Source organism: Schistocerca gregaria, chromosome X (assembly GCF_023897955.1).
Source record: "Schistocerca gregaria isolate iqSchGreg1 chromosome X, iqSchGreg1.2, whole genome shotgun sequence".
Lineage (NCBI taxonomy): Eukaryota > Metazoa > Arthropoda > Insecta > Orthoptera > Acrididae > Schistocerca > Schistocerca gregaria.
This window is the reverse complement of record NC_064931.1, coordinates 502,282,193-502,307,068: the sequence shown is the minus strand read 5'-3', so window position 1 is coordinate 502,307,068 and position 24,876 is coordinate 502,282,193. Positions and strand designations below refer to the sequence as shown.

Below are 24,876 nucleotides of genomic sequence, written 5' to 3'. Positions count from 1 at the left end.
TCCTGCCTCGGGCATGGATGTGTGTGATGTCCTTAGGTCAGTTAGGTTTAAGTAGTTCTAAGTCCTAGGGGACTGATGACCTCAGCAGTTAAGTCCCATAGTGCTCAGAGCCATTTGAACCATTTGAATGCGTGATTACCACAATTACCCTCTTGCTCACGTATGTAGGTCATTACATATGGAAAGTAGTCCGAGTGATCAGATAAAACGCCCATTTAAATTCCTGGTTGTCTGAGATACGTTTTGCTCAACGTAGTTCGGTATCATATTTAGAGAGAAACTAAACAACCTTGTAAATCAACAATTTAACAAAAACTAATAAAGTGTCGCATGTGGAATAGTTTACTCGAATAATACAATTTTGTTATTTAGGTCTTGAAAGCCAGTTAACGGGTACTAGTATACATATTTAAATACGATATCATAACTGATGAATTTTGTACGGCCAAGGGTCCGAAAGCCACATGGTTAGACAAGGTAAAAACAGAGATGCATGTATTATTCTGTGAATTAGAGATTAGAGACACAATTTTTTTCTGACTGTCTATAGATTCAGTTCGCCAGTATGCGTTCAGCTCATAAAAATCCTTCAGTTAGTTTTCTCGACTTCGCTGATGCTTCAGCCAGCTGCATGGTTGTTTCCACGTGTTAGTCGAAGCCATGTAGTAGTAAGAGAAATGTCATATATGTTGTTTATTGAACAACAAATTAATCTCGGCCAATCTGATCTCGTTGCCAGCCGAAGTGGCCGAGCGGTTCTAGGCGCTTCAGTCAGGAACCGCGCGACCGCTACGGTCACAGGTTCGAATCCTGCGTCGGACATGAATGTGTGTCATATCCTTAGGTTAGTTAGGTTTAAGTAGTTCTAAGTTCTAGGGGACTGATGACCTCAGATCTTAAGTCCCATAGTGCTCAGAGCCATTTGGACCATTTTCTTTTTTTTTTTTTTATCTCGTGCTTGGGATCCTCAATCACCGACTACATGAGGGCCACGCTCCTTTGTGCTCTCTTTCTCTCTTTTCTCTCTCTGTCTGTCTCTCTCTCTCTTACAAACAAACTATCGACTGGGCGTGAAATCAGAAGCAAAGCCGGCCGCGGTGGTCTCGCGGTTCTAGGCGCGCAGTCCGGAACCGTGCGACTGCTACGGTCACAGGTTCGAATCCTGCCTCGGGCATGGACGTTTGTGATGTCCTTAGGTTAGTTAGATTTAAGTAGTTCTAAGTTCTAGGAGACTAATGACCACAGCAGTTGAGTCCCATAGTGCTCAGAGCCATTTGAGCCAGATCCATCAGAAGCAAACTGTACTTATTTCGCTGGAATAAAGAACAGTTTGTGCACTAGAATCAACCGTATTCACGCAAATGAAGTCAATTTCCTATCCAGACTTTCTGAGTACGGTTTCTCTCAAACATCTCAGTAGAAATATTCTTCGACAAGGTCAAAGCTCTTATCCACAGGTGCTACTACTCTGCCCTATTGATACTGACGTATACAGGACAGCAAATTCTGGCTACTTTTCATTTTTTATGTGCTGGAGGCGATATATATTGGTGCCATTTTGTGGTACGTTAACCCAGGAACAGGCTATGTGCTATAGTTGCTTTGTAATATTTCAGTACCCTACACGCTAATCGTTGTGAAGGGCCAGTTTCCACACACTGATTCCACACGCGCATCTGTGTTGTATTAGAATGACGTATTCCTGTACACGATGAAATATCACGGTATGACAAATACATTTCCAGGAAATGACTGTTCTTTACTGTTCCGAAGGTCTTACTTGCTGGTATTGTGACTTACGACCTCGTAGATGAGTACCAACATGTCCTCGCCCTCGCTTCGTTTGACGGCTCTTCATTGACTGAAGATGACCGTTTTGGTGCTGCAGGCTACTTCTTTGATGTCTAAAACTTTTCTTGCCAATGCACTGCTCTACACATCCGTTGAATTGGGACTGATTCTTTCTGACTGTTGTGGCAGTGCAATGTAAACGTCTTATTAACGACCAGATTCTAGAGGTATCAGATCTGAATTTTTGTTTAAATTTAAGGTAATCTAGTATATTGATAACTTTTTCTTTTGGATCATATAACTACAATTGAATGAAACACAATTTTCGTGCCATGCGAGTTTCGCCTTTATTCTCTGCAAGGCATCTTCAGTGGGCTGTAACACGTACATATTTTTACTACTTAGTTTACATTTTGGTATAATGTATATATTGGTTATAAACAGCTTTGGTGGTTCGCTTTTCTATGGTGTGGTAATATTTTTAATTCTACTTTCATTTAGTTGCAGTTAGACGGTTAAAAAGTAAAAATTATCAATATGCCGTAACATCACACACAACTGAGGACGACAGAACTACAAAAGTTGAAGATGTTAATGTAATCCAATTTATGACCCAAATGTGTGTAATACTTGACAACAATGTGTCCACTGGGCTGCTGACAAGGCTTAATTGTAGTATTTTAGGAGCATGATACGTCTGTAAACGCAAAAATAATGTGAAAGATGGTCTAGGCAAGATATGTAGAGAGTGGGTGCAGTGGTTAGCACAATGAACTCGCATTGGGGAAGACGAATGTTCCAATCTTCGTCCGGCCATCCAGATCACCGATTTCCATGGTTTCCCTAAATCAGTTAGTACGGCAAATTCCGGTATGGTTCAATAGAAAGGGCACAGCCGATTTTCCCCTTCATCCTTGACACTGCCTGACGATGTGCTCCGTCTCTAATAACCCCATATTCGATGGGACGTTATAATCTTCCACCCATTTATATTTCGTAAAGATATCTGTAGACGCAATATCCACTAATAATTTTCATTGCTTAGTTTTCTTTAGCATTTAATATCTTTATAACCATATTTGCACCAAAATTCCGGTCATTCTGCTACGTTTTGCTATCTCTTTCTCTTTCTGTGTGTTTTCCCGTAACATCACTCTCTTCAATGTCAAAAATCGTATTTAAGCATAAAAGGACAGTCTCTAGGAGCACAATATTTAAAAGTAACAAAATGCAGTTAACATCATCGTCCATCTATTCAATTACCTCATGCAAATATGATAAATGTTTTATCTCTGTTTGTGCCTGTGCGGTTTATAATGAATAATGCTACAGTCAATATCAATACACCGTGAACTGATAAGCTTGATTTAATTATTTCTGTTCGAATGGATAAACACAAAACAGTTTAACTTTGTTTCCAATCGGAATTAATTACGGTTAATTTACACAGTCTTATTAAATTCTAATTACTGTTTCAACCTTTTTCCATTGTGATACAAATATTGTAACATTTACAGTATGCTACCTCCTGAAATTATACCACTATAGGCATGACTTTCAACTTGATAAACAAAGAATGAAAATTTTATCAATTGCCATGATATTGAGAGTACGTACTGTCAAGCAAAGTATTAGACTTAGATTGGGAACATGGCCGTTGAACGGCGCCATCTGAACTTCTACGTTAGGCGCATATTATTGTGTTCTAAGCCAAGAATATAATGTCTATAAAGTAGTGTGCTCCCAGTACGTGGTACTGTGTGAATTATATTTCTTACTTTAATATAATCAGAACTGTCCCTCTTCATTACAGAAACAGCATTGGTCTTATTATCTAATGGTGTTAGGTCCTAGACGGGACCTGTTTGTTGTACTGCATTTTGTCAATTCGTTGACTGTTCGGTCTTTCTTATAACTGAGGCCGTTTATACGTGGTCAACTTCTGAATCATTACACACCAAAGTTGCCTCGGACTAACGTGGAAGCCCTATGTACTGACCATTCAACAGAAAGCTCACTTTGCACTAAAATTACGGTCGAACATGAGGCCTGCACCGTTCCGCGAGCCTCCAAACCTATAAATCCCTGATCCCAGCCATTCTCTGCTATGCAAATGCGGCATGGAGTTAAGCTCCTTTCTCTTCTAGCACGCTCAACAAATCCTGGAACGCCACGCACTACGCTTAGTCCTTCGTATACGCTTAACCTCCCCTACCCGAATCTTGTACCAACTTATAAATTTCCCCATCGAACTCAGCATCACCGAGTATCCTACGTTACACGAAAACTCGTTAGTTCCCCTCCTGCTTCTTGATCCGGGTACGCTCCCGTGCTTACGCCACCACATTCCCCCAACACTTAACCTCCTCACTCTCCACATAAAACTTTAGTCGTCTCCCCTTACCCGACCATCAAATCCACCCGTCCTACCAGATCTAGAACCCACTTCTCCTCCCCTTGTCAGGGCTCCTTTTCTTGACGCTCCCATCCGCCCGCATCCTAAGGCTCGATTCGGAACTTCATCCATCGTCAGTCTCCCAAATCGCTCCACCAAAATCCACCCACAAAAACCCCTTCCCACACAGAACCCTAATTGTTACAAATACCATCACGCACCTGCCTCTGATATTTTACATAAAGTCATCACTTCATTTATACTTGGGTATATCTTAATCAACAAAAAATTCAGGTTTTTATCTTTTAATTTACACAACTGAACACATGTATTTCATTTTGTAAAACATTTATTTTTCAAACGGTTTATAAATTTTTACCATGCTTTAAATTTTCTAACTTAGTTTTGTTGAATAATGGCGAAATCTAATCGCTGTCAGTCCTCTCGCTGTCCATATGAGGCGTGCAGGATGAAAGAACATTAAGTTAAAAAAATTATAGTATCCCTTGGAAATAACACGCCATAGTCTAAAAATACACAGCCAACCAAAGAGTCATATATGCAGTGGTAAAACTAAAATGTTCTGTACTGATGATTTCTGAGGGAAACATTGCCTAAATCTAGATGGCCGGACAGGGATTAGAACTTCTGTTGAGTGCATTTCCAGCTTTTTACAACTGGTATCCTAACTCGGTGATCTCCGCAGATTACCTAACGTTGTGTGCTAGATAGTACATCACGTATAAACGGACATCAAGCCCGAATGTGCCCCAGATTGGAGAATCGAACCACTGAGATCCTTGTAGACTACCTTATTCGGAAATAAATTACATTACTTTAGATTCCTTTCTTATGAACTTCAGTGAGATGACATCAAAGGACCAAATGAAGCTGCACTGAATAGATCCCAATAACACGAATTTGTAACAGGGAAACCCCTTTCAGAAGTTCTGAACCTGTAATTTAACTTATAAGTACTGATAAATACTTGGATTCGACCCCAAACCATCAACTTACCAACAGCAGTCGCCTTAGCCAATTCAAGCCACCCGACAACGCTGGCAACACCCAAAACTTAAATGCCACTTACGTTTTTCTGTAAGTTTTCCGAAATAAGATCATAGATTTTGCCTTAGGGGAACAGCACCATCAAAGCATTGCATATGGCGGAAGACCGTGGTTTAGGCTGTCATACGCATACGCACCAGTTGATCTGAATTAAAAGAAAATGAAAAGAGTGTGGTAATATATATGAAATGACTAAAATTCAATGCTGTCAAATGGTGTCAGTGAATTTCTTGTGAACTGTTAAAAAATAAACCAAGAAGTTACAGTTCGAATACGTTAAGCGATAGTAACGTTGCTAAGAACCTTAGAAATCTGAATTTTGCTGAGTAATGATTTAACTACCTCGATTGGCAACTACGTCCGTTCCTCTTGAATATCATTTTGCAGCTGTTATATTATTTGAGAAGCTGCCTGAAACGGCTGTCCATAAGTAGATTATGAACATTACAAGCTGTCCAGGAGTATTACATGAGGGGCCTGTGACACTGTTATTCTCTTCAGATAGTTTCCTCTTACAGATGTGGTGTGCTACGATAAGCTTTGCATGAAGCGATATTTTCAACTTATAGAATAATTTTTAACTGCCTTTTCTGTGCCAGTAGGTGACCAGCATACATTATCTGGTCATATTTTGATTATTACGGAAATATAGTTGTTTTGTGCATATCAGAGCAACCTCGTACACGAGACCGCTCTGGCTTACTTGCTGTACCACGCTGGGTTTCGTTCCATACCGAAGATAGTTTGTGCGAAGTGAAAAAGACTACGATTTCAGTTACACTATTAAATTTCTCCAAAGAAGCAGCTACTGTACAGTAGTAGCTGAAGTTGCACTGTACTACAAGGGAAACATCAGTGGTTTGGGGGGAGGGGGTAAGGGGAGGGGGGGGGGGGGAAGAGAGAATGATGGTATCGATACTGTAGACTTCGAGCTGCCTTTCACTGCATCACATATGCACTTTCGTAATTTTACTAAACGCTTAATGGATAAACTGCTGCCAACAGTTCCGTAAGTAAGAGCCAATCATTTAAACCTGCTATCACCCATTCAGGCGAACAAAACGTACCCAAACCCAATACAATGTACCGAACGAAATTTCGCTGCTGCAGACTACTGCTCGACAACAAACCGGAAACTCCATGGCACTTTCTAATCAATAGGCTATAACTGGCACCATCTTGATACCGAAACTTGATTCATCATGTAAGTGAAACATCGACGTTAGTCACCATAAAACAAATAAACGTAAGCTGAGTAATTCTGGTATAGTATCTTTCCTTCTATCTATCTGTCTCTCTCTCTCTCTAGTCTCCCCTTCCATCTCTCTCTCTCTCTCTCTCTCTCTCTCTCTCTCTCTTTCTCTCAAACACACACACACACACACACACACACACACACACACACACACACACACACACACACACACACACACCACAACATGTTTTATAAATAGGTAGTAAATTTAACATTTCCAAGCGAAACGCGGTACACTGAAGAGCCAAAGAAACTGGTTCACTTACCGATACCGTGTAGGGCAACCTCGAGCACGCAGAAAAGCCACAAGACGACGTGGCATGGACTCGACTAATGTCTGAAGTAGGAGGGAATGTTTCAAATAGCTCTGAGCACTATGGGACGTAACGTTGGAGATCATCAGTCCCCTATAACTTAGAGCTACTTGAACCTAACTAACCTAAGTACATCACACACATCCATACCCGAGGCAGGATTCGAACCGGCGACCATAGCAGTCTCGCGGTTCCGGACTGAAGCGCCTAGAACCGCTCGGAGGAGGGAACTAATACCGTGAATCCTGCAGGGCTGCCTATAAAACCGTAAGAGTACGATGGGGTGGAGATCTATTCTGAACAGACGGTTGCAAGGCATCCCAGATATGCTCAATAGTGTTTACGTCTGTGGAGTTTGGAGGCCAGCGGAAGTGTTTAAACTCAGAAAAGTCTTCCTGGAGTCACTCTGTAGCAATTCTGGGCGTGTAGGGTGTCGTATTGTCCTGCTTGAATTGCCATGTCTGTCGTAATGCATAATGGACATGAATGCATGCAGGTGATCAGACAAGATCCTTACGTACGTGTCACCTGTCAGAATCGTACCTAGACTTATCAGGAGTCCCGTGTCACTCCTACTGCACACACTTTACACCATTACTGAGCCTCCACCTACTTGAACAGTTCCCTGTTGACATGCATGGTCCATGGTTTCATGATGATGTCTCCACACCCGTACACGTCCATCCACTCGATGCAATCTGAAACGAGACTTGTCCGATCAGGTACCATGTTTCCAGTCATCAACAGTCCAATGTTGGTGTTGACGGGCACAGGCATGGCGTAAGGCTTTGTGTCTTGCAGTTATCAAAAATACACTAGTGGGAATTCAGCTCCGAATGCCCATATTGATGATGTTTTGTTGAATGGTTCACAAGCTGACTCTTGTGGATGGCCCAGCATTTAAATCCGCTTCAATTTGCATAAAGATTGCACTTCTGTCACGATTCGCTTCAGTCGTCGTTGGTCCCGTTCTTGTAGGATCTTTTTCCGGCAGCGGCGATGTCGGAGATCTGATGTTTTACCGGATTCCTGATGATATTCAAGCTACACTCGTGAAATAGCCGTACGTAAAAATCCCCACTTTATCGCTACCTCGTAGATGCTATGTCCCATCGCTCGTGCGCCGACTATAACACCATGTTTAAACTCACTTAAACCTTGATAACCTGCCACTGTACACTGTAGAAGCAGTAACCGATCTAACAGCTGTGCCAGACACTTTTTGTCTTATATAGGAGTTGCCGACTGAAGCGCTGTATTCTGCCTGTTTACATATATCTGTATTTGAATACGCATGCCTATACCAGTGTCTTTGGCACTTCAGTGCATATTTTGTTTGAATACTGCTGCTCTTTCAAAAACACTATCAAGTACCAGAACCAGATAATACACTATTCTCCAGTGGCTGTAAGAAATATTTTGTCATATAACAGATTTTCTCAAGTAAAAGACACCTCCTACCCAGCGCTTCATGCAACAGTAGATGATGACAGTCTACTGTTCTGTTGTTGCTCTAGCACTTCGGTTAGTTGGCAGTCTCTTTTCTTTAACTACCACATTAGAAATCTATCCCTACACATATTCTATTCGCCAGGTTTGAGATTAACCACTTGTCCATAAATGAATGAATATTTTGAGTTTTACGGTCTCCAGTGCAGGAGATTTCATTAAATGTTATGTACAGATTGTGTGAAATTTCAGCACCAGTGGATACTTTATATTTAGACAATAAAAATTTTTCATGTAGCGTAGGCCTCAATTTGTTTAATTTATCCATGCTCAGTGCCTCCGAAAGTGCGTAACACTCCGTATTACACACGATCACAACTCACATTGTAGTTAATGCTGTTTGATAGGCTCCTCAATTTACGCACGGACAGAGACGACAGTCGAATGCTCGACAAATGTCATTTGACCTCGCAGGTAGTTGCAAGACAACAGCTTCCCAACAACAGCTCCACTAGGCTTACTGTAGTTGTGACGCATATTACAGTCTGTCTGCGCCTGGTGTATTAAATCCACAGTAGCGTTGATGATAAATGGGCAGAGTCAGACCGATCGATTCCTTATCCAATACGTTCTCCTTGCATACGAAGCCCGGATGTTTATCTGTGTGAGAGTGGGGGGGCCCGTGGCGTATTTCACCGTCGTTGCTTGTGAACTATTTCTCAGACTGGGCGTTTTGACAGCGTGCCAGACGGTACAAATTACATCAGACATTTCTCATAATCTGCGGCACACATGCAATGACGAGCGGAGGCTGGATTTACGTTGGAGGAGGTCCCTTTGTGTATTTACTTTGATACGTGTTCAGTGTAACAATTCGGGGTGTCTGTGTACACTCAAGAATGTTCTCCACTATACAATTATAACTCTCCGAGCTAATGTATTAACAAACTTTTCACGGTATCTATGTGAGGATTCAGTTCACACATTAAACCTTCCGGCTGGGTACTTGATCACACACATTTTCAACGAATAAAATCTGTGTTGCTGTGTACGACTGCAGCATTCTCTGAGAAACAGATCCTTGAAAAATTTTCTGTGAATGCTACATTACTTCAAAATTGTTTCAGTGTTTTAGTGTCAGAACTTACATTCCCTAAGTGTATGTAAATGATTGCGTTTTGCGTTTAGTAACTGATATTTACACTTTCCTTCAAATACAACATATTACAGAGAACAATGCCGTAATGTAGCCCAATGATAAAAATGGTTCAATTGGCTCTGAGCACTATGGGACTTAACACAGTTGAGGTCATCAGTCCCCTAGAACTTAGAATTACTTAAACATAACTAACCTAAGGACATCACTCACATCAACGCCCGAGGCAGGATTCGAACCTGCGACCTTGGCGGTCGCGCGGTTCCAGACTGAAGCGCCTAGAACCGCTCGGCCACACAGGCTGGCAGTCAGTATGCATATCCACGACATTATAGTCGGGTGTGACGTGGCTAACGAAAACGCAAACATAAACAAGTTTTTGATGGAATATAGACGAAAATACACTGTAATTAAAAAAAATTTGAAATTTCATCACAAATCACAAAAAGGTCAATTTTATTGCAAAATTTTGACATATGATCAAATTGTCGCGTATATTGAGCAAAAACGTTGTTACTCAGAAAGGGAATGGCTTATTATTCAGCAACAGAAGACACTATTGGAGCAACAATGTGAAACATACTTCATTGTTATCATTCCCCTTACCAAATTACGCATAGCTCCCACGTACAGTCCCTCTATCAATCCATTCCTTAGTCGCCGAAAGATTCTTCTATGCTATGGTTGCTATGTAAGATCTGGAATTATTCTCTCATTCATATAGTTTATTTATGCTGTGTTATCTGTATAGTTTTCAGTTTCACGGCGAATATTTTCAGTTCTCCTTGGAATGTGTCATTGTTTATGTCTCATAGTTCCACTCTGGCCGGCTAGCCCAATGATAGTTAAAACGCACATATTACAGGTTTGTTTTACGAAATGTGCTTATGAAAGGCTGTCTCAAACTATTCATCATTTTAACAAACGTATTCAAAACAAAGAAAACCTTGCTTTCTCTGACTGAAATTGTTGAACTAAGCTCTATTACAGCGCCGAGGCGTTGGCAGAGGTAATGCGGCGTGAAACAAAGAGCGATGAAGAAGGCCCTGGCTGAAAAACGAAGCAGAAGAGAGTGAAACGCAAAATGCAGTGCATCGATTAACTCGCGATGTGTGAGAATAGAATGGGGATTACAGAATGACAATGTGTCTGCAGGAATAATAAGGGCCGGGCACATGACGTTCCAGGACACTAGTCTGCGTATCGAACGCCCAGAATAACGTCACTGACGTGTCAAATACAAGTGTAAAACATAGACATTTGTGGTTCGAGAAGACCGCGTTGCTTTGGTTGCAAGTTCAGCTCTTAAAAGCTCCCGACTTTCGAGGAGAATTCAGACTTAATGAATAGTGCTATCAGTTCTATGCTGAGGAGTGTGTGCCCAACCGAAAATATTAGTAACCTGATCCAAATTCGATTTATCTGTTGCGGGATAAGTGACACTAGCAGATCACCACTCAACTTATACGCAAGTATGTGTAATATGGGAATAATTTGAAGGATTACCAGACGCAAAACTGAAGCCTGATCAGTCACGAAGGGAAGATTGCAAAGTGTTCATTGTATTTTGTGGATGAGTATTGTCCTGCATGAAAGTGTCTCCAGAAATGGTTTCGGACTCAAGAAGTTCAAAAGTACAGTTGTCGCTGTCGGTAGCACTTAGGATTCACAGCAACCAGGATCGTTAAAATAAAAACCGGGATGTCTCACCATGCTTTTTTTCTATGCCAGATAGCGAGATGGTGCCGTGACGTATACAGTACACTTTTTTTCGGGAGGACTGGGGATCAGATCACTATCTGGCCGTCCGAGTAAGATTCCTTGTGGTTCCTGCGGGCACGACCACTCCGGCTGCGCTCCTATCTAGCGCTCTGAGTGCAGCGGAGAGCGTGACGCAGGGTGAGGGTGGAAGGTTGCAGCCCGGCGCCGCTAGAGCTAGGCAGTAGCCTTGTCACGTGCGAAGCAATTTGCGAAATATGAATTACTTTACCTTTCGTATTGTTTAACGGCCGCGCATCGTGATTCATACGATATCGCACTACTATGAACTGGAAGAAAGCGCTCTTCTCAACGTCATTGAAATACGAGCCACAAAGATGATATGATTTACGATAGACGTTAAATAAACTATACAACGCATTGTTTCTCACCGCGATTTCGGCTGAAAATATGCGGAATTTGTTGTGGGACATCGTGAAATATTCCCGCTCCAGTCACTGTAGTTACATGAAGTTCCCTTTGGTGACGACTCTATACGCAGCGTTGGAAATGGAGTCTGCAACGGAAGTGCGTTCCGAGCAGAGAGCTGTCATTGAGTTCCTTTTGCCGGAAACCTTCGCAGATATTCATAGGAGCTTGCATAATGTCAACGGAGACCTGGAAATCAACAAAAGCACGGTGAGTCGTTGGTCGAGGCGTCTGCAACCATCGCAACACGGTCGTGCAAACCTGTCCAATCTCCTACCTGCCGGCTGGCCATACACAGTTGTGACTGCTGCAGTATTGGAACGTGCGGACACTCTCATTCAGGGTGATGGACGGATCACAATCAAACACCTTGCTGCACGACTGGAAGTCTTAGTTAGTACTGCTGACAAGTATTCAAACGCCCGCTGGGTTTATCGCTGGCTAGCAGACCATAACGAGGCAACGAAGCACCATCTCTGCTGAATTGTTTGTGCGTTACGGGGATGATCGTGACAGTTTCTTGTCGAACATCCTCACAAGCGATGAAATATGGGTTCATCACTGCGAACTGGTAACAAAACGGGAATCCATGGAATAGCACCTCTCTTCAAAAGCCGCGCCTTCTCATGTTGACGGTGTTCTGGAACTCAGAAGGGTTTATTCTGTTTCATGCCCTCCCTCATGTTACAACGGTCAAGTCTAAAGTGCATTGTGCTACCCTCAGGAAACTGAAGAAACGGCGTGTTCGTCGCCACAAAAATGAAGGCGAACTTCTCCATGCTAACGCAAAGCCTCACACAAGTGTGAGCACCCGAGAGGAGGTCACAAAACTTTGTTGCACTGTACTTCCTCATTCCGGATCTCGCACCTTCTAACTTCTATCCGTTTGGCCTAATGAAGGATGCATTCCGTAGGATGATGAGGAGGTTATTGATTCAGCAACATGTTGGCTTCGACGTCGCCCAGTAGGGATGGCATACAGGCCCTCCTAGCAAGGTGGCGTAATGCCGTCGCATTGAACGGAGTTTCTGTTAAAACAAGAATTCGTAGCCAAAAGAGTGGGAAATAATATGGTGTATTGGAGTCCTGAATAAAACCAACCTTCTTGAAAGAAAAAGAAGTTTTCAGTTATTACTGAACGACCTTCGTCCTTGTTTTCTGACGAATGGCAGTGAATGCTTGCTGTACTGAAGGCGGCCGTTAGGGAAATATCCGAATTAAGGGTAAGTGAAGTAGTGGCAAAATCTTACAAGACTTTTATAAAATGTGACCCCAAGACCAAAATCCTTGACTGCACTGACGACCGGCAAACGTTTTTGAATGTTTGGTTCAAAATGTGTATGTGAAGGTATTTTCTTTTTTGTGTTTCGAAAGAGAGAAGGTCCCATCAAGACCCATGTTAAACAGGTTCTAATCTGTGTGACCACAGGAATTGAACAGTATCAGGAACCCAAATACATTACATATTCTAAACATGAAATGTGTTTAAATTTATTTGCGTCACAACGTAGTGTTAGGTGTCTGTATGTAAACCTTTTTGTTTAATATTAACGACGGTCAGCCTATATCTTCAGCACTCACATCGCAGCACTGCAGTAGTGTTATGCCCCATTATGGCTGCAATTCCAGAACGCTAGGGGCCAATTTTACGAGAATAGCTATTCGTCCGCACTGACACCCCATATTATGATTTCTTGTTGATGTGAGGCGGGATATCTCTTTCAAGATTTACCTCTGACAGATGATATTAAACCGGCTGTTCTTAGCCAACGCACACGTTATTTGACTATAGTTTTCTATATTCTCAAAGCATATAATATTTAGTATGCAAAGTTAAAAGGGAAATACAGTTATTTGCAAGAGATCCCTAATATGCAAAATAGTTTAAACGCACTTTTATTCTTATGTTGTAATATTTATAATGTAGGCTGTGGTCAGACTTCTCGGCTCAGTAAATTTTAACACGTTTTCCCCACTTTTAACTACGATTCACGACCAGAAAAATTTTCACGTCTGTATGGCTTCGTGTCTTATTTCTTGCCAAAGCCCACCTTAGCCAGCAAACTCACCGGTTCTCTACCCCAACCGAGAAGGTTTGGAGCATTAGGGGCAGAGTCCTCCAATCAGATTGGGATTTTGACGCTCTAACTCGCCAGTTAGAATTTGGCACGATATCCTTCTGGAGGACATCCAACATCTCTGTCAATCAATGCCAAGCCGAATAACTGCTTGTATAAGGGACAAAGGTGAACCAACAGCCCGCATCTCGTGGTCGTGCGGTAGCGTTCTCGCTTCCCACGTCCGGTTTCCCGGGTTCGATTTCCGGCGGGGTCAGGAATTTTCTCTGCCTCGTGATGGCTGGGTGTTGTGTGATGTCTTTAGGTTAGTTAGGTTTAAGTAGTTCTAAGTTCTAGGGCACTGATGACCATAGATGTTAAGTCCCATAGTGCTCAGAGCCATTTTTTGAACCAATACTTTGTTGACAATCTCTTTCTCTTGAATGAATTATCCAATTTTTTAAATTATAATCATTTCCTGACACGCACACGTCTAACGATTTCCGTCCCAACACGGATAACTAATTCGTGATGCGTCTTTTTTTTGTCTAAGAGTGTAATATCCGAAACCATTGACACTGGCCGGGCGTCGAAACTGTTAACCACCATAGCACATTTCGAGTGATCGTTGACAGCGTTGATTTGCATAAACGCAAAATCCAAAATCACGAACCACAGTTCCTGCTCTTCTGGTAGGAACTTCGCAATCTGCACCTTCATTCGCTGAGTGGAAACTACGTTAGATTCAGCGGGGAAACTGCTCGTTATATATCCGTCCTGTCTCGTCGTTTGGGGAGATAACTTCCTGTCCTTTCGCATCAAGATTCGAATTTAAATGTTGTAAATTCGCTTTTGCAGATCGTCTTGCAGTTGTTAAGCCGTGTCTCCATCTGGAGCAGTTTGAAGTCTTGACGTAATGTTGAAATGGCTCTGAGCACTATGGGACGTAACTGATGAGGTCATCAGTGCCCTAGAGCTTACAACTACTTAAACCTAACTAACCTAAGGACATCAGACACATCCATGCCCGAGGCAGGATTCGAACCTGCGGCCGTAGCGGTCGCGCGGTTCGAGACTGTAGCGCCTAGAACCGCTCGGCCACTCTGGCCGGCTCGTGACGTAAAGTCACCGTTTGATTTGGCGCACTTCCTGGGGCTTCAGCGCTCTTTAGTATTTCAGGGGTCACCAATTTACAGAATTTTTGCATAATTCACATGGTAATAATGCAATGTCTTAACAGTTCTTAAATTAAATGGCTTTTATTGTTACAATTAGAAAAACGCAACTTGACAACCACAAGGAAACACATGGTTGTCAAGCTTAAAGCAACGAGAAAACATCAGTAACTAGATCGAAAATCTAAAGAAGAAATATATGCTTTTTAAACTCTATCAATAAGGTACAGTGTCTCCTAGGTACAACACTCACCTCTATCTGCAGATGATTATCATCTCCCAGGGCATTTTAATGTCTGACTTGCGATTTTCTTGATATGACACACGAAAGAATACGTTTTGCTGCCACATAGTGGTTCATGACAGGGATACATTGAGACATCGTTAGTGATCACAGTTTCTACAAATTATTTGTATTCAAAACGTCAACAGATTTCTTAGAAAGTTTAGAGGATACAGCCATCCCCATTCCATCACAACGCCCCAAAAGTCTCATTCTAAATACACTGATCATCCAGAACATTATGAACACCGAAAATGGTTCAAATGGCTCTGAGCACTATGGGACTCAACTGCTGTGGTCATCAGTCCCGTAGAACTTAGAACTACTTAAACCTAACTAACCTAAGGACATCAAACACATCCATGCCCGAGGCAGGATTTGAACCTGCGACCGTAGCAGTCGCACGGTATGAACACCGACCTACTATCGATATAAACCGCACCAGGCGATAACAGCGTCACCTGGTGAGGAATGGCTGTCAGACACAAGCACGGTGCATGTAGTATCAATGAGCGTGCTATCCGTCTGTTGAATGGGGAAAGCGGGCGATCTATCTGAATTTGACCGAGGGCAGATTTTGATGGCCCAGAGGCTCGGCAAGAGCATTTCGGAAACTGCACGACTAACCTCATACTTTAATGCTGGGCAGAGTAAAAGTGTGTTTGAACACACAGCTCACCGAACACTCCGCACTCGACGGCCCATGCACATGCCAATGCTAACACCACGACGTCGGCAACTACGACTGAAATGGACAGGTGGCTATCGACACTGGATATCGGTGTAGTGGCAGACCGTTGCGTGGTCTGATGAATCCCGATACCTTCTTCATTTTGCCGATGGGATGGCGCGAATCCGTCGTTTTCGAGGAGAATAATTCCTTGAAACCTGTACTGCGGACGGAGACAAGCTGTCTGCATCTCCATTATGCTCTGGGGAACATCCGCGTGGGTATCCAAGAGTCCAGTGGACCTCGTGGAAGGCACCGTGACGGCCGAGGATTATCGTGCACTGGCTGACGACCACTCACACCTTTTCCCGACAGCAGAGGCATTTTTCAACACGATAGTGCGCCATGTCACAAGGCCTGGCGTGTGATGCAGTGGTTCGAGGAACAGAGTGGTGAGTTCCAACTGATGTGATGGCCCCCAAACTGATCAGATCTGAACCCGATGGAACATACTTGTGATGTGCTTGAACATGACGTCAGAGCTCATCGCGCCCTTCCCAGAATTTACGGAAAGTAAGTGACCTGTGTGTGTAGACATGGTGCCTACTCCTTTCAGTGACCTTTCAAGGCCTCATTGCCTCCATGACACGACCCGACGCCGCTGTTGTCGGTGCCAGAGCTGTACCTGGCGGCTATAAGGGAGGCAGTCATAATGTTCTAGCTGATCACAGTATGTAACGGCCAACAGCATTATGGCCAAAAACTCTGCATTTTCCTCACCACAGGATACACATTTTCATCTCATTTGTTCTTTGGGAGGTACGTCATCGAGTATCACTTACGATATATGCTCAATCAGGAGCAGGGCTTGTAGCTTGCTCTACCACAATATGTAATTGAACTCTGAACTTCTATCGAAATTTCCTGAATTTAAATGTTCTTTTGAACTGACTTCATGAATGAAGAATCTTAATAATAATTCGAGAAAATACTGACAGTCTGGCAGTAAGTCGTGTAACTCCGAAACATTAATAATTCAAGTATACAGGCATGAATACTATCCGTATAGGTATTTATTGTCATTAAACGATGTAGGTATTACAGTGAAAGATCCTGCAACTACGCTGCCTGACACACAATGTGGAACACCAGCAAATCGAGAAGGAAAGGAAACAAAACCTCATGTGACGTTATTGCAGTGATTACAACATCAAGTCAAAATTACAAAGAAATTGACAGTATGAAATCAGATGCATACACTGATTCGGTTGGCAAGGGGTTCATACAACCGTTACGCCTTCTCCTGAGGCAAGCTGGCCCAGCTGTTGTAACTTCATACAGGCACTGAGACGGAGTCGACGTCAGAGCTGGATGCCACACGTATTATATTGGGGACAGACCTGGAGGTCTTGCTGGCTACGCGAGTACTTGAACATACAGATATTTCCTAGAGACATGTGCCACCTTCGGCGAGAACTGTCGTATTGAAAAATGTCACCACGATTCTCTAACGTTATAGGCAACGCATGAGGATGCAGAATGTCTGAGACATACAGTTGTGGATTCAGAGTTCCCTCAATCACTACCAGCCGTGATCTGAAGTCGTCCTTGAAGGTTCCCATGCCATTCCGCCAGTAGCAGCACCGCTGTACCTCTGCAGAGCATCGGGAGATTGGGACCTATTCCCAGGTCGCCGCCATACTCGCCCACGATGGTCATTCAGCGTAGTGCACAATCGCGATTCACTGCTGAGCACACTGCTCGCCATTCATCAGCAGTCCATACTTCCCGGTCGCGACGTTATCGAAAACACAGCACTTTGTGTTTTGGAGTTACGGCAGCCTGCGCGCAGTACTGTGTCTAGTACCGATGCTGATAACGATGTTGGGTGGCATCGAATGTCGTAGGGAGCCCATTACTTGTTCTCGGTTGATAGGCGCTGATGTGAAGGTTTATAATGTGCTAGTGCACAGTACAGCTACTTTTCCTTGTGGTCAGACGTGGTTGTCCGGAACAGTGACGATGAGTACGCCTAGCCTCATGCCACCATGCTGCTGAACGTAAGGCCACTGTTGCATCCGAATGCCTCACACACCTGGATATTGCACGATTTGACCAGTTGGACAAATGGAGACGTTACTGAGGCCTCCTTCAAGCTCTGTTAAGTGCTGATAACGCTTTCTGACGCGAGTACGTGGGGTCTCTGTATCCTTCACAGTGATCACGCAACATCTGATTCTGTTCACCCAACTTACATACCATACCATGCCTCAAAACAAGCAACTAATATACTCTGGTGGTCATTCTCCCTGTGATAGAGAATTAGAAATCTAGTCATTCACGTAGCCGCCGATTGCCTCTACGTGTACGAAATTACACTGACATCCGTCTGTATCTTCTGGGTCCTAAATTTTTTTTGTCAAGCTGTGTTTATTGACGTACTGAAGAGGTTAGTATGTAATTCTCACATATAAAAATATCGTGTTTTGTACCCATGCTGCTGTTGACTCAGAGTGCCTATTTTATGTCATTATATGTGTGGCAACATTACATTTTACATGTATCCTTCTACTGTATGTGGAGCGGTACCAAGAGTAATGGAATTTGTCACAGGAGAGGCCTGTCATCCATACGAGCCATTCAAATGTCCTGGTGGTGAAGGAAAGGGCATCTGCATCTCGATCCAGTATCTGTGCGATGGCGCTCCAGACTGCCCTGACGGATACGACGAGGACACACGGCTCTGCACCGCAGGTAAGGACTAGGTTCTAGGCACTTGGCACTAGGCGTTCGCTGGCTACTGGACGCCACGCGACGTTACGTCACGCTCACAGCCCCTGCATCACGCAACCCGCCACGTGTGTTCTTACGGAAGCTCAACCAGCAATCAACTTTCCTAATAGTATGCAGCGATACTACGCAGCTACAACAGAATGATGGTTCACGAAAGTTCATTACTATATTAAAATGAAAAATCGGTTTGCAAGTGTACTAAATATACAGTTGAACTGGAGAGTTGTCTGATGGAGTTCAAATATAACAGTTCCATTTCCTGGTAGAGGAGCACGTTGTTCCATATACTTGAACCTCAGCTACTTCAATTACTTTTTTCCATGGACTTATTTTCTTTGCAGAAGAAAAACTTCTGATGATTAGCTCACACTTATTGAGAAATGTGCTCAGTTTAAATGCATGTGAAAGAAGTAAGCGGAGATACGATTTTAAACATTACTACTACAACAGAAGTTTTATGCAGTCGAGAAACAAATTTCATTCAAGAAACAAAAGCTGTTAAAAGTTAAAACTTGGCGTCCCCGTGTATTAGATGCTGTTCAGTTTGTCAATATGCAATTTATTCTGACGATGAGAATCACATCTGGGGGTTGACAGAATGCAGGGGATGGTCCCTTGGTTGCATGGAGCGTCTTTATTGGACTACGCACAATGTAGACTTAAGCACAGTCGTATGGCATTCACAGAATTGTTGTATTGCACTTGCTTGCTAACTGTTTCTTCCTTCCACAGCAAGGACGACAGAGGGAAGTTCGTCTAAATTTCTGAATTCATTCCGGAGTCCGAAGTTTTCGCAGTCTTTCATTCAGTGAAGAAATATTGTGCCCTTATGGTGCAACGTCAGTAGCGAGTGCTTTGAATAATTGAAGGCAGAGGTCGATAACTAGCTCTGAGCGCACGCGATCACGACATCAACTAAACGCGAAAATCCTTCACCAGATTACTCAAACATCACCGCACACTCCACGCAGAAGTACCACCCGAAGCACACAAAAGGCAGTTTTCTGTCACTAATATTAACAGCACATCTAACTGGAATGTGACTGCAGCTGAACGTCTAGTCTTCCTATTCTTTGCATAAAGATTTAAATTCATCGGGAGCGCAATTTATTGGCCTGGTAATACACTACTTTGGCTGAATTTTACACGATATAGGATCCCTTAGGCTGTTTGATAAGAATGAGAATTTAGCGTTGTGAGCTTGCATTGTGATTGATTAAGACGCAAGTACTCAGATGTTAGGAAGAATTACTGTTTCCTTTGCTGTTATTGTGGTGGGACTTCAGTGTACTGTTTGACTCAGAGAGATTGGCGGACGTCACGTAATGATTATTCAGAGGATGGCCACAAACGTCGTATGGCCACTGCTATATTTTTCAGTTTGGAAGCAGAATAACTGACTGTACGATCCACAGTGAATGAATGAATGGATGAACAAAGTAGAGAAGTTCTTCAATTGATTTGTTTCCTAAGGAATTTGGTAATCAAAGAATCTTATAGAAAAATTAGTTATTTTGAGGCAATTTCATATTGCCACTGGTACTTCGTAGGGATATGCGGAACTTCCGTAACGTGACTGAGTCGTGCGTGAATCTCTTGTCAGGTGATCGCAGATCAGTTAACTGCAAATGCGATGTACTGCAGCGTTTCTGTTAGAAGAAGAATGTAACAATAACGAATTATTGATGATTAATTTACAGTTAATTAAAGTACGGTCTTAAGTAAAAGAATATCGAGTAATTCGAGAAGCTTGTAACGACTTTGTACAATGATCTCTTTGATCCAATGGTAAATGTTCAGCGAAAGTACAACGGAATGGAACGTATTCTTAGGATCAATGTAACCAGATTAATTATTCTTTATTGCGACATGCCCACAGAATAAAATAAATTTGTATACGATACGAGTTACAAGGCATACCTTCACGCTTGCCTTTCTACACAGCTTTTCCTCTGTCTAAATAATAACTGCTCACATAACAAGCTGGTAGCCGAAATCATCCTATGAGTCATAAATAATTTTATTGGTACTTCTCGTTCTAGCGTTGGAGGTGATACCCAAGATACCTTCCATAGTATGAGAAATTTCAGATTTGCTAGCGAAACATTTTAGAACACTAATATACTAGGAAATGAACTTTTACCACTCGAAATTCGGCTGCGCTCATTTTCTTACAGATATTATAGCACATCTGTGACAGATTCGTAAACGTTCCTCCAAAGGACAATACACAGTGAACCAAGTATCTCCAATCCCAGCAAATATTATAACACTTATTAGTGAGATAACTTTCGGAAGAGCGTGGCCTGTTTCACGCACCTCACCCTTTGTACGCAACTAGCTCACTTCTCATCTCTGTAGACCCATCCAGTCAAAGTTGCACGAGAAGAAACATGGAGGTCCGTGGATCCACCTAACCTAGAGCAGTAGCACACCCGCAGTGCCTTTCCAGAGGCAAAAGATTTGATGCATTTTCTGACTGAAAATAGTAGGCATTTGACTCTTGTCACGTCTAAAACGGATCCTGTGAACCGTCTTGTCTGAGGTGTATGTGAGGGTACATGTCGATGTTCCCACTTAATAAGTTCCTTCCGTTGACTTAATAATAATAGGTCTTCTTGGCTCTGCAGTTGCAGCACTTATACGTGACAATGTAACGTAGTCTTTTCCTTTTTAAGACATAAAAGCCAAATCTGTCATCATCACGCATCCTTGGGCTCTACCGTCCGTAACGGAAGCTTGCTGGTGCTGAACCTGTGGAACTTAAGAAAATTGTTGCCATAGCCAGTGATCAAAAGAAGCATAATTAGTTCAGTCCAGGTCGTTTGTATGGGGATTTGAACTGCCTCCAGTCTGCTGGCGGCTATGAACTGCAGATCGTCCAGTAAAGGATGCCACCATCTCATTCGAAAAAGAATATGGTGTTGTCTGTTGTACGCAGAGGTACAAAAATCGTGGTACAGCGATATGCACATATGCAGATGGCAGTAGCATCGCGTACACGAGGTATTAAAAGTATGTGTATTGGCAGAGCTGTAATTTGTACTGAGGTGATTCATGTGAAAGGGTTTCCGACGTGATTATCGCTGCACGACGGGAATTAACAGACTTTGAACTCGGAATCTTAGTTGAGCTAGGCGCATGGAGCTTTCCATTTCGGAAATCGTTAGGGAATCCGGTATTACGAGACCCACAGTGTCAAGAGTGTGTCGAAAATACCACATTTCATGCATTACCTCTCACCACGGATGACGCATTGGCCGACGTCCTTCACTTAAAGTCCGAGGGCAGCGGCTTCTGCGTAGCGTTGTCAGTGCTAACAGACAAGCAACACTGCGTGAAATAACCGCAGAAATCAATGTGGGACGGTCCTCGAACATATTGTTAGGACAGTGTGGCAAAAATTGGTGAAAATGGGCTATGGCAGCAGACGACCGACAGCATGGCATAGCTTACAGCGCCTCTTCTGGGCTCATGGCAATATCGGTTCGATGCTAGGCGAATGGAAAACCGTGGCCTGCTCAGATGAGTCCCATTTCAGTTTGGTAAGAGCATACGGTAGGGTTCGAGTGTGGCGCAGACCTCACGAAGCCCAGGACCCAAGTTGTCCACAAGACACTGCGCAAGCTGGTGTTGGCTCCATAACTTTGTGGGCTGTGTTTACATGGAATGAACTAGGTCCTCTGGATATTCGGGTGCTTGGAGGCCATTGGCAGCCATTCAAAAGTCGTTATGTTCTCACACAACCACGGAATTTTTTTGTATGTTATTATACGAGAATGGTTTGAAAAAAGCACTCTCGACAATTAGGGCATACGATTTGATAACATAGGTCGCCCGTCATAAATCCCACCAAAAATTTATGAGAAATAATGGAGAGGTTAGTTCACACACAAAAACCTGCAGTGGTAACACTTTCGCAATTATGGACGCCTATAGAGGCAGCATGGCGCAATATTTCTGCAAGAAACTTCCAACGACTTTTTAAGTTTGTGCCACGTCCAGTTGATGCGCTATGCCGGGAAAAAGAAGGTCTGGCACGATATTAGGCGGTATCCCACGACCTTCGTCACATGAGTGTATCAAAATAGATTGAAGTACCGTTGGTTTTTATGCAATAATTTTCTGCAGTGTTAATGCTCCTGGCGGTTGCTGCCATTTTAGCTAGTCTCTATTGTTCCTCCTAAACTCTGGATACGAATGCACATGCGTCGCATTGTGTAGACCATCAGAGGCAGCGAAGTTAGTTTGGCCACGTCTGATTAGGATGCGGCAAGAGGATTCGGTGAGTGATGAGACAGGGCTGCTATTGTGGGAGACGAGCCAGCTGAAGTAAACAGCTGTCGAGTGGTCGCATGACGCAACGCCCTTCGCTTCATTATTCATAAGGCGGGGCGCTGTCACATCGACCCACACACCTGCGCCCTACTTGCAGCGTTACACGAGCGAGCTCCCGGCTCAGATTTGTTAAAAAAAAAGTGTTCCTCTCCGAGACCTGCTTTTCTCAGCAAGCGACAGACAGGCGTGTTTGTCAGTCAGAAAGACTTATCAGAAACAATGCTTCTAAAAATACAAATTTCCATCGAAACCTCGAAGTTTTGATCGATAATGCGCAGCACTGACAAACCGAGTCACCGGTTCTTTATGTTCGAGGTCTCTAAACCAATCATTTAAGGAGCCTAACCATATTTTTGGCGCCTTTGTCATTTTTATGTTCCCCGTGAATTACTTTTTATCTTTGTAAAAGCTATGCCAGCTTAATTCTCATTATGAGGACCTAGTAACATGGGAGAAAAGGAATCTCTCATAACTCTAGCGAGAAAAGCAACAAAGGAAAGGTATTAATAATGCATTTTGTAACAGAGTGCACGTTGTCGTCACAAAGGATTTCAACTGCTGTACTAGTATTCGGAACCCCATTTTTCTCTTTAGTTTAACGTTGTGACCATCTGAGGCATCCAACTTGTGCTACTGCTCTAGGTGTGATTCAGACCTTCAGTCTTCCAAAATTTAACTTTACCTTTCAAGCTGCAGTATACCAAAATATATTTCGATCTCTTTCTGTACTTTTCTCAGGTGGTAATATAGCATATGTGAAGACCCTCTTTCGTGTCCTGGCTCGGCGGAAAGATATAATCTCTCAGAAAGATTGACTTGGTGTCTCCCCCTTTCATCACAGAACTCATCCGTATGAGGTACTTTCCTACATTCATTCGCTGGAAATGGAAAAAAAATAAAAAACTGTCTTTAATTGGCCAGATACCTTTGTAGCAACTAAATTAACACGTTATATGACAAAGATATGTCTCATACGATAAATCGAGTTCGACTGGACGACTAACCAATGTTACATATAAGATAAAACTGATAAAATTTCCATTTCTAATCACCCACATGGGAAAATCGCGAATCGTTTTCAGCTACAGTATAATATATTTTCAGATATTTAGAAGGCTTTGTGGTCTTAACGATATATCCACTCGTAAGCGGCCACGTGTTTACGGAGTAAAACTGGTAAAGACTCCTGCTGGGTTACACTACGCACAATGCCTAAGAAGATGAAAATCAATGTGAAACCATTATTAAGTATTTACGTCTGTACTGTAAATAATTTACCAGCGTTTCTTCTCTCCGTGAGATATAATACACCTACAGATATTGTGTTTTAGGCTACAATCAGTTATTCACGCAAGATGTGATAAGTCGGCATCTGGCGTAGCCGACCTTTGAAATACAGTTGTGGCGCCAGAAACTTGTTTGAGCAAAGGATACGTAACCTACGAGTGGAGCTGTACCTGTTGGTGTGTCTCCACCTGTTGACCTATCACCTGTTGAGGCAACAGACTTAGCGCTTGGCCATCCATCTGCTGTCGCGGTTGTGTTGGGCGCAAACGTTATTAGAGTGTTGTGTTCGTTCAGACAACCAACTGCATGCATAGGAACTGCTGTGTACAGCCTGATCAGTTATTAGATAGTTTGTGGTACAGTTCACTTGCACGCTGAACATATGAACTAGAACCACAATTTACTGTAACAGAAATCATGGAAGCCATATTTCAGTGTTACTAGTAACGATGCCTGGCTGCATGTGACCTTATAACGTTCCATTCCGTTGAATATGGAAAGATCAGTATATTAAACTGCTCTAGTGGCAAAACTTCCTACTGAAATAAATTCTGGTACAGTCTTCCAAAAAATGTACAGGATGCTTTATGAAGAGAAATTCATATTCGTGGAAGCAATAGTACTAAAAATCTGAAGTGAAAATAGTCATGTTAGATTG

At 42.8% G+C, this 24,876-nt stretch overlaps 1 protein-coding gene across 2 annotated transcripts in view; it reads left to right on the top strand.

The window, feature by feature from the left end:
• Positions 1 to 24,876, top strand: part of LOC126298687 (IDLSRF-like peptide) — a 220,634-nt gene that overhangs the window by 113,072 nt on the left and 82,686 nt on the right. Inside the window, exon 2 of one of the 2 annotated variants that reach the window (XM_049990125.1) lies at positions 18,417 to 18,554. In XM_049990125.1, coding sequence (XP_049846082.1) covers positions 18,417 to 18,554 — 138 coding nt within the window. Of the gene's footprint in view, positions 1 to 18,413; positions 18,555 to 24,876 lie in introns of both variants that reach the window. The other variant, XM_049990124.1, reaches the window with a different exon arrangement.